The 18,163-nt window shown below is 44.1% G+C and overlaps 1 protein-coding gene across 1 annotated transcript in view; it reads left to right on the top strand.

Moving 5' to 3' along the window:
• The first annotated feature begins 1,694 nt into the window (after positions 1-1,694).
• The window catches only part of LOC143274645 (uncharacterized), a 49,037-nt gene continuing 32,568 nt past the window's right edge, over positions 1,695-18,163 (top strand). The window contains exons 1-6 of the mRNA XM_076578519.1: positions 1,695-2,139; positions 7,019-7,152; positions 11,677-11,789; positions 12,526-12,625; positions 14,183-14,269; positions 17,002-17,132. Of these exons, the coding sequence (XP_076434634.1) occupies positions 2,079-2,139; positions 7,019-7,152; positions 11,677-11,789; positions 12,526-12,625; positions 14,183-14,269; positions 17,002-17,132 (626 nt within the window). The 5' untranslated portion in view covers positions 1,695-2,078. The remainder of the gene's footprint in view (positions 2,140-7,018; positions 7,153-11,676; positions 11,790-12,525; positions 12,626-14,182; positions 14,270-17,001; positions 17,133-18,163) is intronic.

Raw genomic sequence — 18,163 nt, 5'->3', positions numbered from 1 at the left:
TCAGTTGGGACCTATAACTTTTTGCATTGGTTATTCATGCATTTTCATTACCTGGAGCGTCAGGGATAGACAGACGGAAATCAGTCTATCATTATTATCCGTCACTGTTGTTTATTTGTATTGTTATTCACGGGTAATTTAAAGCATTCATAATTTAAAAGCATTTATAAAGAGACAAGCTCCAGTCACTGACCACTCGCCAGAGAAGAGGCCACGCGGCACTGAACCAGCAGCTCGCTCTGCGGCCTCAGGTGCCCGGTACCCAGTACCAGCACTCAGACATCCTATTTCCTACCGCGGACCATCAGAGACTGGAACGACTGTTGTTTATTTGTGTTGTTATTCACGGGTAATTTAAAGCTTTTATAATTTAAAAGCATTTATAAAGGGACAAGATCCAGTCATTGCCCGCTCGCCAGCCGGAGAAGAGGCCACAACCAGCAGCTCGCTCTGCCTCAGTGCCGGACCCAGTACCAGCAGGCGTCGTAATTCCTACCGCGGACCATCAGAGACTGGAACGACTGAGGTTCCCCAGGAAGTTGTGGAGGCCAAGCCGATTGACACGTTCGTATCACGGGCCTCCAGTCTCCCCCAGTTGCCCAGCATTTCGTCAGTGCACATCCGACCTCCCGTCAATCAAAGTGACAGAATACTGAATCAACAGGATGACTGCGGTCACTGCGATAGAAGAAGCTGATTACACCGGGCACACACCTTCCGTCGTGAATGGCATGCCAAACCTCTTTCTGGTTGATTGACACTCATCTCCTGACAATACGCGGGCATACTTATGTCGTATGAGAGAACGATTGTTCATGATTATTATTTATTCATGAATAAACTCTCCGAGATCTCTTTGGATAAGTCAAAGTAGTAATAGACCATACCAGAATGGAACAAGTTGCCTCACACTGAGGAGGTTGTGACGGCTGAGTCACTGGACTGCTTCAAGTCCAGGCTGGCCTCCCATCTCTTGAACCTGAAACAACCCCCCGTCCCCTCCCCATCACCCCCAACCCTCCCCAGCGGCCTTATTACCCCCCACCCCCCTGACCACCGTTCCCTACAATCCCTCCCTCCCCTCCCCCTGCCACCCCTCCCAGTTACTTTTCTACTCCTGTCCCCCCCCATCCACGGCTGCTGCAGAGGCTTGGCATCATGTCGGTGCACGCTGAACGTGCACTGGCTGGCCAGGCCACCGTGCCAAACAAACAAAAACAACAACAAACACAGACAAAAAAACAACAACAAAAAACAAAAACACAAAACAACAACAAACAAAAAACAACAAACAAAAAACAAACAAACAAACAAAAAACAAACAACACAAAAAAACTCACAACGGCGCAGTCTTCGGCAATCTCCCCAAACTTCGACAGAATCATCAGTAAAATGATGCTGGCCGCAAAAAGGAAGAACACCAGCATCTTGACCCGACATGATCTCATCGAGCAACATGACCTCTGGGTTACTGCCGAAAAACTATGGTCGTAAAAGGAAGCAAACATTCAAGGTGAACACGATGGTATGTGAACTGACAGGCGATTTATATTCTTACATCAATAAAACAGACCATCTGCCTGCTTACTATTTAGATATAGGAGGGGGATGACGGGGTGTGTCGAGTGAAGGGGGTGGGGGCAGTTTGCGACATCGCAGTTTTGTGGCAGATCCAGGAACTTCCAGCACGAAAATGCAAAGTGTTTTGTGTGTGCACTGAGCAACAGACGATGATTCCGTCTTCATTAAAACACAACATCGTCTTTTGTATGGCAGACAGCTGCGCACAGTCCAAAGTTCTGAGGATGAGGAGAATTGCCAGCTCTGCCGATGTTGTTTTAGTAAACTGAAACTTAAAACCTGGTATGCGGCTGTTTGTTTTTAATTCAGTCGAGCTGCATCAGCGAGTTTACTGGATCGAAGAACAAACTTCAAAACGCCGAAACTGAAGTTCATACTTGGAATAAACTTGTGCTTAGAACTAACAGCGTATATGTTGTTGAATAACTATTTTAGATGACAAGAGTCCGCAGAAACTGAATTGTATATTCGTTTCCGGCGGGGAAGCGGAGAGCAAAATGACCATGTCAAGGGGAGGGGTGCGTCCCCCACCTGTTTGTGCCGACTGCTCAGCCCCAGGTATGTAGACGCAAAATTGATCTTTTTATCAGTTGAAAGAACCACCGTCAAAAAACTTGGAAATACACTGCATGGTGCCCAACTCAGAAGGGAAAACGTAGTTTTGTCCCATTCGAATCTTTTTGTTTGTTTGTTTGTTTTTTTGTGGTGTTTCTTATTTTTATATTTTTTATTGTTTTTTTTTTATTTATTATTTTTTTTTTCTAATGAGGGGTGGTTGTTGCTTGTATCTTGTTTGATTTGTAGGTATTTTGTATAGTATCTGTATATTTTCTTGTCTTCAATGATTTATTTCCCTTTACGATTTTTAGAAGTTCTCTCTCTCTCTGTGTTTTATTTGCTCTTTTTTCCTATGTATCTTATTATCACCATGCATATGTCTTTATTAATAATGTGTAGTGTTGATCCTGTTCAGGGCGAGGATTGGATGTAAAAAAGCACATCAGTGCTTATCTGTTATCCTGGAAAGTAAAGAATCTTGTCTTGTCTTGTCTCTCTCTCTCTCTCCCCCTCTCTCCCTCTAGTCCTCCCCCTCCACACCACTCTCTTTTCTCTCATACCACCAGTTCAGTTATGTTTTTGATAGGATAATGAACACAATTTAATATTTTTAGTTGGTATCTAGGCCAAATTAACACAATTTAATACTTTTAGTCAGTTATAATTTAAGGTCAGTTGATTATTTCACTGTTTACATGATCAACAAAAAAACTGATTTTTGGGGGTGATTTTTGTGTGTGATGTTGCTCAACTTGCTGTGTCACGCTCATGAATTAATACCAATTTGATTGTTAAGTTCTCAGCGTAAGATCTGAGGGATGTTGAAAAAAAAAAATCAATATTATCACCTTTACAATGTAATCACTGTGTCAGCATCGCTTGTTCTTCTTCAATTGAAATCTTGTCCACAAACTTAAGTTCTTTAAGTGCTGGTGGACTGTTTCAAGTTTGCAATATTCTGTTTCATTGCAGATTAATTGTTGCAAAGTTGCTGATAAATGAAAAATTCTGGGTGGCAACAGAGGCTTTTTTCTTCTTTTTTTTTTAACCACAGTTCCAGAGGGTTCCCAGATTTAGAGATTACTTTGTTTGGGTTACTGTAATGCTACACATTCTAACAAGGAAATATTCAATGCTGCAGACATTGTATGCAAAAGCAGACTGAAGCTCTGACATGTAGTTTATTATTTTTACGGTATTTATGTGTTTGTTCAAAATACTTCTATAATGTTCCAAGGACGCACTCAGTAAACATGTATACATGCAGTGTGTATTCTCCATTTTTAAAGCTTTAGGAACATATTAATTTATGCATTATCAGAAGCACTGTGTAGTAACACTTCGTGGCAGCAGTCAGTGGGCAAATCATTCAAATGACACAGCAACACACCCACACACATACAACAACACGTGTACACACACACACACACACACAGACAACACACACACCACACACACACACACACACAGACACACACACACACAGACACACACACACACACACACACACACACACACACACACACACACACCCACACGCACACCACACACACACACTCTTTCTTTCTCCATTTGTGTGCAATTTCAAAATATTATTTTAAAACTTCCCGAATCTGTTTTTCTTGCAGGTCAAACAATAACTCTGATTCTGAAAGATTTATTTGGGAAATAAGCACTGTCTCCTGCACCTTTTTCCCTATATCAGCCCCCTCCCCTCCCCCTGACCCCCTCCCCCCCCCCAACTCTGAGCCTCTTTTACCCCCATCACCCGATATGTAATAATGTTGAAAATGTAATGTCTTTTGCAAGGTCTTTTTAATTTGCAATACTGTTTGAGTATACATGTGTATCTGTATAAATTCATGTGTTACTGAGCGAGAGAGAGAGAGAGAGATCCTAGTCAGCCAGTGGAAAACTTGTAAAAACTCAGACCTGTTGCAGTATCAGCTATCCATAGTTTGTCTCTTTCGGAAAACTTTTATCAGTCTTATCCTAGAAGGTTGGCTCTGCTTACACAAGGTTTGTCAATTACTTTGGCAGACAATGAAGAGAATGTACTAACTTACTAAGCGAATGTTGACGCAGTACTATATGACAGTTGTTGTCTTTTTTTGCTTTGAGTTTGAATCCCTTTTTGTTTTTTGCTTGTTCTGACATACATACATAGATCTATCTCTGTTCTGAGTTCTGCTCTGTTCCATGCTGTCATTCTGCCATGAATTCAGTTGCATAACTTGCAAGCGTCTGCTGTGATTTCTTTGTTCTGCCTTACTAGTTGACTATATATATATATATATATATATTTTTTTTTTTTTTTTTTTTTTTTTTTTTACAAGCTTGCACTCATTTGCATTGCTCTAGCTCAGGCTTAGGTTTTAAAAGTTTTAAATCTTGGGATCAACACCTCAATCCTTTTTCAGTGTTGTACATTTTCTGAATTGATTTCTGCAAATTATGCTTCGCATTATAGAAGCTTGAGCAAAGTGCAAGAGAGCAAAAAGTGCATGAGGCACTGCCATTATGAATGCCAGAATTCTTCTTTTGATAACATGATGTCTGTTTTCTACATGCCATACACTTATTAAATGCAGAAAGCCAGTGTTCCTCTGCGATTCATCAAGAAGTGTTACTACTGTTTAGTGTTGTTGTAGCTCTATAGAAAACCAAGACATAATGTGTTCAAACATAGTTCTAAAGAACATTAGACATAACATGTTCAGACATAGAAAAAACATTCTTGGCTTTGATTAAACATGAAAACAGTCATTAGATATTACTTCTTAACTGGTACAATTTATTTTTTTCTTGCCACTTTTACACACAATTTCACATGCATGCAGAGTTTGTGATTATACTTGGCGTATGCAACTGGAAGCACTGCTTTTAAAACAAGAACCACAACATAAACAACAACAATGTTTGAAACAAAGAAAGAGCATTATATAATGCTGTATCAGAAAGGCAAATTTACTGCATGGCAAAATGAGCTGTGGGTGGTGTCTTTAAGCTGCAGCCTTGGTGGCCAGTTGGCCTATTGGGACCGTCCCCTGTGCCAACTGTCCTGTAACCCTCTTGGCCATAGAGAGTGGGGATTTATATTTGGCAAGACACTCTCCACTATAATCACATTTCAGCCCAGATAGTTGTGACAGCATTCACCTCCACTACTGCTCTGATGGTCATAGCTGGACATGACTGTCATACACATATTGTTTTCTGTCTCTGGACCTTGCAGTTGGAATGAACTTCCTCTTTCGCTTCGTCAAGTCTCCACACTCAGCTCTTCCAAGTCTGGCCTTAAAACCCACCTCTTCCCAAAATAGCCTCCCTTGCCTGCCTCTTCCTTGTCTTTAGTTTCTACTGGGGCGAAAGCGCTTTGATTTGTATCTGCACAAAATTCAGCGCTATATAAATACCATTATTATTATTATTATTATTATTTATCATTCTCAAGGCCTGACTAAGCGCATTGGGTTACGCATCTGCTTGGTCAGGCATCTGCTTGGCAGATGTGGTGTAGTGCATATGGATTTGTCTGTAGCTGTAGGCAGTGACGCCTCCTTGAGCTACTGATACTGATGCTGATATCATACACATTGTCTGCAAGTGGTGGGGTCAGAGTCGGACTGTTAGTTGGAACTACATGGAAGCTGGTGTCATGATTCATCATTTTGTTGTGTACGTCTATATGACGTGGCATGATAACTAAGAAAAACACAAAGGCCACCAATATAAACCTTGCACTGATCAACAGAAAGACACAAGCTGTGAAGTAGGTGACTGGTCACCAGACAAGGCAGGCATGAACTGACGGTCTAGTAGTTGACTTGCGCACTCAATCACATTTTTGAGGTGGCAGGCACCCTCTCGTAGGGTAGAACTAAGACAGTGTTCATGAACGTACTGAATTGTTGTGCGAGTGGCATGACACATGGTAATGTTATGTGGAGTGATGGCCTAGAGGTAACGCGTCTGCCTAGGAGGCGAGAGAATCTGAGCACACTGGTTCAAATCACGGTTCAGCCGCCGATATTTTCTCCCCCTCCAGTAGACCTTGAGTGGTGGTCTGGATGCTAGTCATTTGGATGAGACGATATCCCGAGGTCCCGTGTGCAGCATGCACTTAGCACACGTAAAAGAACCCATGACAACAAAAGGGTTGTTCCTGGCAAAATTATGTAGAAAAATCCACTTAGATAGGGGGAAAAAAAAATGCACGCAGGAAAAAATACAAAAAAATGGGTGGCGCTGTAGTGTAGCAACGCACTCTCCCTGGGGAGAGCAGCCCAAATTTTGAAGACGCAGAGAAATCTGTTATGATAAAAAGAAATACAAATTATACAAATACAAATAAGACAGTGACTGGGCAGAAGTGTCATGGGACGGGGCCAACAGTGGTGCATTTAGTTTTGATTATGGAGACAGAACTGGTAACTTCTTTGGTCATGATAACATCCTTGATAATGATAATGATTACGATAACAGCACGTGAATTATTATAGCACTTTTAAATCTCTCAAACTGTAAAGCACACAAGAACACACTGTGTACACACACACACACACACACACACACACACACACACACACACACACACACACACACACATTATTTTGTACAGACTGCTTGAAAAAACAACAAATGACACCAGTTAAATAATCCATTGATTAATTGCATGGTTTCTGTTATTGATGGTTTACTGTTTGACATAGCCAGTCATGTAGCAGAGGACTGCTTTTTGTGAAGTAGTATTCTTCTTTTTCTTTCTCCATCTGATGAGCGAGAAGAAGATTATTATTATTATTATATTTTTTTTAATCATTCTTATCGTTATTATTATTATTTCTTTATATTTGTTTTTCATGGTTTTGTGTTGCAGACCCGACCTGGGCGTCGGTGAACAGGGGTGTGCTGATTTGCGATGAATGCTGCAGCGTTCACCGAAGCCTGGGTCGCCATATTTCCATTGTGAAATCATTGAAGAAGGGCCAGTGGAGTCCCAGCCAGCATGCGGTAGATATTTTTATATTTATTTGTATTTGTATTTCTTTTTATCACAACAGATTTCTCGGTGTGAAATTCGGGCTGCTCTCCCCAGGGTGAGCGTGTCACTACACTACAGCGCCACCCATTTTTAAAATATTTGTTCATGCATGCATTTTTTTTTTTTTCTTATTGAAGTGGATTTTTCTACAGAATTTTGCCAGGAACAGCCCTTTTGTTGCCGTAGGTTCTTTTACGTGCGCTGCACACGGGACCTCGGTTTATCGCCTCATCCAAATGACTAGCGTCCAGACCACCACTCAAGGTCTAGTGGAGGGGGAGAAAATATTGGCGGCTGAGCCGTGATTCGACCAGCGCGCTCAGATTCTCTGGCTTCCTAGGCGGACGCCTATATGTATATATATATATATATATATATATATATATATATATATATATATATATATATATATATATACAGACATGATTTAACTCTTGTCATCTGTGTGTGTGTGTGTGTGTGTGTGTGTGTGTGTGTGTAAGCATGTATACATGTGTTTTACTGTTTAGAAAATGAATTTGTTGATGGCTTGTCACCAAGGAGTCGAACGATGAGATTTGACAGTGTTGCATTCCCTGTGGTGGTGTGTTGCTGACAGATGGTGTGGTGGTGTGTAACTGGGTCCAGTAGTGAGGGTGTGTCCCCCAAGCCATGTGGTGGTGTAACCGATGGTGTGAAAGTGTGTAACCTTGCTAGGAGTGAAGGTGTCCCCATGGAAGCTTCTCAAACCTCTCTAACATGTTCAAAATTCTGCCTCTAAACTAATTTTTCTGACACGGAAGTCCCAGCATTGTGCAGCTCTGTTTGAAAATTTAAAAAAAAGAAGAAAAAAAAAGAGAATGTTTAAAGAATTTCACTAGATTCATGTTGAGCAGAGCAGAGAAGTAAGTGTGAAATCTCACGTTTCTTCTCTCATGTAATTTTCGACACTGCACCTTTAAAGCGGTTAAAAATAATATATATGTCTCTTGAGTGTGTGTTTGTGTGTGTGTGTGTGTGTGTGTGTGTGTGTGTGTGTGTGTGTGTAATTTCTTGAAATGAATAAAATTGTTCTTGAGCCATGGAAGCTTCCAAGATTCAGAGTCGTTACATAACTCTGTGTGTGTAGGTGATGGTGGGGGTTTGGGAGGGGGGGTGGGGGGGGGTTGGGAGGTGTGTGTGTGGTAGGGGGGTGGAAGGGGTGAGGAATGCAAAAGGTTCTATCATCAGCAGATGATAGAGAGACCTTCTCTCCATGGGAAAACTGAAAGTGAAACTGAATTTGGTTGGTCAGGGCATTTTGTTCAGTTGTTGTCGGCGGCGTGTATAAATTTACGTCTGTGGGTGTGTAGCTGGCAGGTGGTGTACCTGATTGTTCTGTTGTTGTCGTTAGTGTGGATGTACATACCTGGGTGTATGGCTGACAGATGGTGTACTTGATTGTTCTGTTGTTGTTCTTAGTGTGAATGTACATGCCTGGGTGTATGGCTCACAGATGGTGTACTTGATTGTTCTGTTGTTGTTGTTAGTGTGGATGTACATACCTGGGTGTGTGGCTGACAGATGGTGTACCTGCTTGTTCTGTTGTTGTTGTTAGTGTGGATGTACATACCTGGGTGTGTGGCTGACAGATGGTGTACCTGCTTGTTCTGTTGTTGTTGTTAGTGTGGATGTACATACCTGAGTGTATGGCTGACAGATGGTGTACTTGATTGTTCTGTTGTTGTCGTTAGTGTCGATGTACATACCTGGGTGTATGGCTCACAGATGGTGTACTTGATTGTTCTGTTGTTGTCGTTAGTGTCGATGTACATACCTGGGTGTATGGCTGACAGATGGTGTACCTGCTTGTTCTGTTGTTGTTGTTAGTGTGGATGTACATACCTGGGTGTATGGCTCACAGATGGTGTACTTGATTGTTCTGTTGTTGTTCTTAGTGTGAATGTACATACCTGGGTGTGTGGCTGACAGATGGTGTACTTGATTGTTCTGTTGTTGTTCTTAGTGTGGATGTACATACCTGGGTGTATGGCTGACAGATGGTGTACCTGCTTGTTCTGTTGTTGTTGTTGGTGTGGATGTACATACCTGAGCCCAACACTCGGCTTATATCACAGATTGACGTAAGTTTACATTTGGGCCAACAGCAAAGTGAGAGCTGTATTATCAATGGTTTCTTCAGTCAATGGGAAACCATTTACAGCTTAGTCTTTTGTGAAGGACTATGACTCTCAAACTAGGAGGCAAAATTGCACTGGCTCTTAGTGCTGCAGCCTTGTGGGCTAGTTGGCCTTTGGGACCTAACCATCCCAACGCCAACTGTCCTAAAACCCTCTTGGCCGAGAGAGTGGGGATGTACTTGGGCAAGACACTCTCCACTGTTCTGATGGTCATAGTCTGACACGACTGAGTATCATATATATATATATATATATATATATATATGTATATATATATATATGTATATATGTATATATATATATATTTTTTTTTATATACGACTATCATATATATATATCATATATATATGATAGTCGTAGTCGTATATATATATTAAAAAAAAAAAAATATATATATATGTATATATATATATATATATATATATATATATATATATATATATATATATATATATAATGTCGTATAAAAAAAAAATATATATATATATATGTGTGTGTGTGTGTGTGTGTGTGTATACATACCTGAGTGTGTGGCTGACAGATGGTGTACCTGCTTGTTCTGTTGTTGTTGTCGGTGTGGATGTAGTTGTTCTACTTCGTTTGTGGGTTTCAACTCCCATGTTCTTTCGTATACATGTACATGAGTGGGCTTTTACATGTATGACCGTTTTTACCCTGCCATGTAGGCAGGGGGTATGCATGCTGGGTATGTTCTTGTTTACATAACCTACCAAACGCTGACATGGATTACGGGATCTTTAACGTGCGTATTTTATCTTCTGCTTGGGTATACGCACGAAGGGGGTTCAGGCACAAGCAGGTCTGCACATATGTTGACCTGGGAAAATCTCCACCCTTCACCCACCAGGTGCTGTTACCGAGATTCAAACCTGGGACCCTCAGATTGAAAGTCCAACGCTTTAACCACTGGGCTGTTGCACTATGGGCTGAAATGTGAAGACTGGAAGCACTCAGTGGAGGGTCATCCACTTCACAGATGCATCTTTGGGAGAGTTGCTAAACTTTCCTGATCAGCACACCAGGTGTCTGTATCTCAAACCCGGGACCCTCAGATTGAAAGCCCAACGACGGGCGCAATAGCCGAGTGGTTAAAGCGTTGGACTGTCAATCTGAGGGTCCCGGGTTCGAATCACGGTGACGGCGCCTGGTGGGTAAAGGGTGGGGATTTTTACGATCTCCCAGGTCAACATATGTGCAGACCTGCTAGTGCCTGAACCCCCTTCGTGTGTATATGCAAGCAGAAGATCAAATACGCACATTAAAGATCCTGTAACCCATGTCAGCGTTCGGTGGGTTATGGAAACAAGAACATACCCAGCATGCACACCCCCGAAAACGGAGTATGGCTGCCTACATGGCGGGGTAAAAACGGTCATACACGTAAAAGCCCACTTGTGTGCATACGAGTGAATGCAGAAGAAGAAGAAGAAAGCCCAACGCTTTTACCACTTGGCTATTGCGCCCATTCGTACTGTTGTCGTGGTCCATGTGGAAGTACATCCCCTGGTGTGTGTGGAAGTACATCCCGTGGTGTGTGCGAGTACATCCCCGTGGTGTGTGTGGAAGTACATCCCGTGGTGTGTGTGGAAGTACATCCCGTGGTGTGTGCGAGTACATCCCCGTGGTGTGTGTGGAAGTACATCCCGTGGTGTGTGTGGAAGTACATCCCGTGTGTGTGTGCAAGTACATCCCATGGTGTGGAAGTACATCCCGTGGTGTGTGTGTGTGTGTGTGTGTGTGTGTGTGAGTGAGTACATCCCATGGTGTGGAAGTACATCCCGTGGTGTGTGTGTGAGTACATCCCGTGGGGTGTGGAAGTACATCACGTGGGGTGTGGAAGTACATCCCGTGGTGTGGGAGTACATCCCGTGGTGTGTGTGTGTGTGTGTATGTGTGTGTGTGTGTGTGGAAGTACATCCCATGATGTGTGAGTACATCCCGTGGTGTGTACATCCCGTGGTGTGTGAGTACATCCCGTGGTGTACATCCTGTGGTGTGGAAGTACATCCCGTGGTGTGTGTGGAAGTACATCTCGTGGTGTGTGGAAGTACATCCCGTGGTGTGTGGAAGTACATCCCGTGGTGTGTGGAAGTACATCCCGTGGTGTGTGTGGAAGTACATCCCGTGGTGTGGAAGTACATCCTGTGGTGTGGAAGTGCATCCCATGGTGTGTGAGTACATCCCATGGTGTGTACATCCCGTGGTGTGTGTGGAAGTACATCCCGTGGTGTGTGTGGAAGTACATCCCGTGGTGTGTGTGGAAGTACATCCCTGTGGTGTGTGGAAGTACATCCCGTGGTGTGTGGCTGGCAGATGGTGTACCTGCTGGCCACCAGCGGAGCCAACAACATCTGGGAACACACCATGCTGGACCCCTCGCAGAACCGACACGGCCGCAAGAAGCCGGGACCCCGCGACCCTCTGCAGTGAGTGTCTGTCTGTCTGTCTCTGTGTGTGTCTGTGTGTGCAGCTGGTATGCCTTCTCTTCTTCACTGGCTCACTTGCGGCTGACGACTTTTCATCTGGTTCTGTCAGTGTTAAAACTCATTCTTCGTTGGACTGTTTAAGTGGGGTTTTCTTCTTTAAATCACTATGCAGTGTGTGTGTGTGTGTGTGTGTGTGTGTGTGTGTGTGTGTGCAGGCACCAGTACAGTGTCAGTAGAATTTCATTAATGAGATTAGTTTTCATTTAGTTTCAAAGCAGAATGCCCATTAGTTTTGTTCTGAAAATTGCTTTTCTGTTTCTTCTCTTCGTGAACTATCATTGGATTGGATTTTATTTCTATTACATCACTTCATGAAGAGATATTTTCATGGGCATGATCATGGTGAAACTGGAAGGATATATATATATATATATATATATATATCTCGTTAGAGATGATGGAGATGATATTACAGTATCTGATTCTGTGTGTTGTGTGTGTGTATGTGTAAGTGTTTGTGTGTGTGGATGGATGGGTGGGTGTGTGGGTGTGCACGCTATGTTTTGAAATGAATGAAATTGTACTCGAGCCATGGAAACCTTCAAGATTTAGAGTTATAACATCCGAGTGTGTGTGTGTGTGTGTGTGTGTGTGTGTGTGTGCGTGTGTGTGTGTGTGTGTGTGTGCTTGCACGCGCACGTGTTTGTGTGTGTGTGTGTGTGTGTGGTGCACCCAGTCCAAGCAAGTCCGACTTCATCCGTGCCAAGTACCAGTTCCTGTCGTTCATCAACAAACAGAAGGACAGCGAGGCCAGCTCTCTGGATGACGTCAGTAAGGTAACTAACAGTACAGCTGCACTGGTTCTGTGCCCTCATGTGAGTGCACTCACACCAACCCACTGGTCGTGTTGAACTTTTCAGTTTCAGTTTCTCAAAGAGGTGTCACTGCATCGGGATAAATATATATATATATATATATATATATATATATATATTTCTACACCACATCTGTGTAGTCCAACACATTTAGTCTGTGTGGCTTGTTCAGGATTAACTCTCTCCATACGAACGGCGAAAGAAACGACGTTAACAGCGTTTCATCCCAATTACCATCATCAAAATATTGCATGCGGAATGCTCTTATACTGAAGAGGTGAATGTTGACAAAGAATACCACAGTTCTGACGATGGAAGCTAAAGGTTGGGCCATTCAGACACCCACTGGACATCCGAGGGGTCTGTGTAGAGGAGAAGAGAGGACTGGCCGTACTGAGTGGGTTAAAGAGGCTGTGCCAGTCTTGAATAAAAGTTAATTTGTGTTTGCACATTTCTTCTGTCATTGCTGCAGTGTGCCCACATCAGATGATCGGTATAAGGACAGGCCCGGCGCTTCCTTTTTTGAGGAAGTGTCTGGGTTTGTTCCAATGAACTTTTCATTTACCTGTGTATTAGTTGAATCGGTAGCGTAAGCAGCACTAACTTGAAGTTGTGTGCCTTGTGAATGGAGAGAGTTACCACTCTTTACTATTTGTTAGTCAGGCCTTGAGTTCATCTGTATATAATTCTAAATATTTCCCTTATACAGTGGACACTCAATCCACAGATGGGTGCCACACTATAACTGCTACCACTTTTACTGCAAACATCTTCTGCTGCTCTGACTTACTATGGCTGCTGCTGCTGCTGCTGCTGCTATAACTGCTACCACTTTTACTGCAAACATCTTCTGCTGCTCCTACTTACTATGGCTACTGCTGCTGCTGCTGCTATAACTGCTACCACTTTTACTGCAAACATCTTCTCCTGCTCCTACTTTTTTTTTTCAACATTTTTTTAATTCCCCATCATTCACCCATCCATTCCACAAATCTTACATTCATTCATCAGCATCTTTCTGCTGTGGTCGTTATACAGGGTTACCTGCAAATGGACAGGAGAAGAGAAATGAAGTGTCATGGAAACATGCAACAATGTTGGCAATGACATGATGTTGTAAAATGCATAGAGCTTCAAGAATATGCGCTGTTGTGAAACATCTTAATAAATACATAAACAAATAAGTAAATAAATAAACATTTCTTGAGACAATATGGATAAATTATGTGACGGATGTCTTCACATTCTTTTTAAAGAAATGCTATATCAATGTATTACTGATTTTTTTTAGATTTTTTTTTATTATTTTTTTTTTAGCCTCTGTTCATTGCTCCTACTTACTATAACTGCTACCACTTTTACTGCAAACATCTTCTGCTGCTCTGACTTACTATGGCTGCTGCTGCAGTTGATGGTGATGTTTGTATTACTACTGCACTGTTTGTCAAAACCATGGTGCCGTTCTAAACACAAGTGTTATCAGAGTGTGATGTGAATGCTTCTGTCGCATGTGTCCAGGAGCTGCACTCCAGCGTGAGGACCAACAACGTGGAGACCTGTCTGCGCCTGCTGTCCAAAGGGGCTGACCCCAACTACTTCTACAGGGTCGGTTGGTGTGACGTGGGGTGTATTTGTATGTGTGTGTGTGTGGGGAGGGAGTGTGGGGGGATGGGGTGTATGGGGGTATGGGCTGTATGGGTGGGTAGGTGGGTGTGGATGGGTGTGGCTGTCTGTCTGTGTGTGTCTGCACCTGCTGTCCAAAGGGGCTGACCCTAACTACTTCTACAGGGTCGGTTGGTGTGACCTGGGGTGTATTTGTGTGTGTGTGTGTGTGTGTGTACGTGCGCGCGCGCGCCTGCTGTCCAAAGGGGCCGGCCCTAACTACTTCTACAGGGTTGGTTGGTGTGACGTGGGGTGTATTTGTGTGTTGTGTGTGTGTGTGTGGGGAGGGGGTGTGGGGGGATGGGGTGTATGGGTGGGAAGGTGGGTGTGGATGGGTGTGGGTGTCTGTCTGTGTGTGTCTGCGCCTGCTGTCCAAAGGGGCTGTCCCCAACTACTTCTATAGGAGACAGTTGGTGTGACGTGGGGTGTATTTGTGTGTGTGTGTGTGTGTGTGTGTGTGTGCGCGCCTGCTTCTACAGGGTCAGTTGGTGTGACCTGGGGTGTATTTGTGTGTGTGTGTGTGTGTGTACGTGCGCGTGTGCGCCTTCTGTCCAAAGGGGCCGGCCCTAACTACTTCTATAGGAGACAGTTGGTGTGTCGTGGGGTGTATTTGTATGTGTGTGTGTGGGGAGGGGGGTGTGGGGTGTATGGGTGGGAAGGTGGGTGTGGATGGGTGTGGGTGTCTGTCTGTGTGTGTCTGCACCTGCTGTCCAAAGGGGCTGACCCCAACTACTTCTACAGGGTCGGTTGGTGTGACGTGGGGTGTATTTGTATGTGTGTGTGGGGGGGGATGGGGTGTGTGGATGGGTGTGGGTGTCTGTCTGTGTGTGTCTGCACCTGCTGTCCAAAGGGGCTGACCCCAACTACTTCTACAGGGGACAGTTGGTGTGACGTGGGGTGTATTTGTGTGTGTGTGTGTGTGTGTGTGTGTGTGTGCGCGTGCCTTCTGTCCAAAGGGGCTGACCCTAACTACTACAGGGTCAGTTGGTGTGACTTGGGGTGTATTTGTATGTGTGTGTGTGTGGGGAGGGGGTGTGGGGGGATGGGTTGTGTGGGTGTGGATGGGTGTGGGTGTCTGTCTGTGTGTGTGCACCTGCTGTCCAAAGGGGCTGACCCCAACTACTTCAACAGGGTCAGTTGGTGTGACATGGGGTGTGTGTGTGTGTGTGTGCGTGTGCGCGTGTGTGTTTGAATGTCTGTGTTTGCATTCCCAGATTCAGATACTCCATACTCTTCAGAGTCTCTGGCATTGAAAACTGTACCTTTTTTTTCAAATAGGTCCTTCTTCCTTTGCCTCCTTTCTTCCCATCCATGGTTTCTCTCGCCCTCTATCTGCATGTAATAGTTAGTTTTTGATTTCTATCCCTTTGTTTTAGTTATGCATGCTTGTGAAAGTTGCATGTGGACGTGCTTTGATTTGTTTTTGTGCAAGGTTTAGTGCTATGTGGTTGCATATCATACATTTCTTCTTCTAATTTTATTACTTCTTTGTCCCATTATTTATTATTATTAATATTATTGTTATAACTGTTTGTGCTGGCTCAACATTCGGCTTATATCAGGGATTGACATTAGCTTACAGTTAGGCCAGCAACAAAGTGAGAGCTGTATGATCGATGGTTTCTCCACTTCAGTGAGAATTCATTGGCAGCCTAGTCATTTGTGAAGGATTATGACACAGGACTAGGAGTCAAGATTGCGCTGGCTCTTAGTGTTGCATCTCTGGGGGCTAGTCCTTTTGGGACCATCCCATCGCCGACTGTCCTAAATGGGCTAAAGTCCTCTTGGCTGAGAGTGGGAATGTAACTTGGGCAAGACACTGTCCAGTCCATAATAATCAGGTTCAGTTACTTCCTCTGCTGTTCTTGGGTTGTATTCAAGAGACCATAGTGTTTGTGGGCAAAGGTGTACTTGAGGGCAAATCTACCCGAGGCAAGGCAAACTGCCTGAGGGTAATCAGTATCCGCTATTCAGGAGAACTTGAGTCTACCTGCAGGTCTTCAAAGCCAAAGGCAAATCTTCCCATACTACCTGCCGAGGGTGACTGCCCACGAAGCAGAGGTAAACGTGGCAGATTCTTCTGAAGCATTGTTTTTGTCGAGGGAAAACAGGCATGCTTTGCGGATAGCCCATGTTTTGCTAATTCTCTCATCAATGGTCTGAACTGTGGTGCGGTGAGAAGTAAATGAGCATGTGCAGAAGAGAATCACCGAGATTGTTAGTTATAGACGATTGGTTAACTCTCTCCATACGAACGGCGAAAGAGACGACGTTAACAGCGTTTCACCCCAATTACCATCATCAAAATATTGCAGGCGGAAGGCTCTTATACTGAAGAGGTGAATGTTGACAAAGAATACCACAATTCTGATGACGGAAGCTAAAGGTTGGGTTATTCAGACACCCACTGGACATCCGAGGGGTCTGTGTAGAGGAGAAGAGAGGACTGGCCGTACTGAGTGAGTTAACTGTGTGAGTGCACCGTGCGTGTCTTGAATACAAAGATAACTTAACCTTCAAGGTAAACTGTACCAACAGGTCCCTACCATGTCAAAGGTAACTTGCCTGAAGGCAAAATGATTTTTGTCTTGAATGCAGCCCCTGATGGTTTTAGCAGGGCACGACTTGACTGTCGTGCGTTATTGTTATTATTGCTGTGTGTGTTGTGTGTCCAGGAGAAAGGCAACTGCCCCATGCATGTGGCGGCCCAGGCGGGACAGACGGCCCAGATAGAGCTGCTGGCGGTGTACGGCGCTGACCCTGGGGTCAGGGACGCCAACGGACGCACGCCTGTCGATTACGCCAGGTCAGTGATAGTTTGGGTTTGTTCAGTGTCATCAGTCTGTGTGTGTCAGAGAGAGAGAAGAGAGAGAGACACACACACGCAAGCAGGCACACGAGCATGCACGCACGCACACACACATACATACATACATGTACACACAGTCACACACGCATGCTTGGGTCAGGGACACCAATGGACACATGTGTGTCGATTAGGCCAAGTCGGCGATAGATGGGATTTCTTCAGTGTGATCAGTTTGTGTGTTTGGGAGAGAGAGAGAGAGAGAAAGAAGAGAGAGACACACACATGCATGCATGCACACACACATGCCCACACATATGTAAACACACTTTTCATTCTGTTTTGGAAAAGGTCTGACAGGCGCAATAGCCGAGTGGTTAAAGCGTTGGACTGTCAATCTGAGGGTCCCGGGTTCGAATCACGGTGACAGCGCCTGGTGGGTAAAGGGTGGAGATTTTTACGATCTCCCAGGTCAACATATGTGCAGACCTGCTAGTGCCTGAACCCCCTTCATGTGTATATGCAAGCAGAAGATCAAATACGCACGTTAAAGATCCTGTAATCCATGTCAGCGTTCGGTGGGTTATGGAAACAAGAACATACCCAGCATGCACACCCCCGAAAACGGAGTATGGCTGCCTACATGGCGGGGTAAAAACGGTCATACACGTAAAAGCCCACTCGTGTGCATACGAGTGAACGCAGAAGAAGAAGAAGAAAAGGTCTGGAAGAAGTATGGAATTTTGTTTGGTCTCAGCTGTCGGAATCTGGGTAATTTCTTGTTTGTGCACTTAGCGGTTGGTCCAACATTCATGGATCCCCCCATGCGGGTGCACGATGAAGCGTGTTTCAGTTTCAGTTTCAAGAAGGCGTCAGTGAGTTCAGACAAATCCATGCGTATACCCTACACCACATCTGCCAGGCAGATGCCTGACCAGCAGCATAACCCAACATGCTTGGATCAGGTCTTGAGTGCATGCGTATAATTATATTTGTGTACGTATCAGAGTGAATTTATTCTACAGAATATT

The sequence above is a fragment of the Babylonia areolata genome, chromosome 29 (assembly GCF_041734735.1).
Source record: "Babylonia areolata isolate BAREFJ2019XMU chromosome 29, ASM4173473v1, whole genome shotgun sequence".
NCBI lineage: Eukaryota > Metazoa > Mollusca > Gastropoda > Neogastropoda > Buccinidae > Babylonia > Babylonia areolata.
The sequence above is the reverse complement of the archived record's forward strand: the minus strand, read 5'-3'. Positions and strand labels throughout refer to the sequence as shown.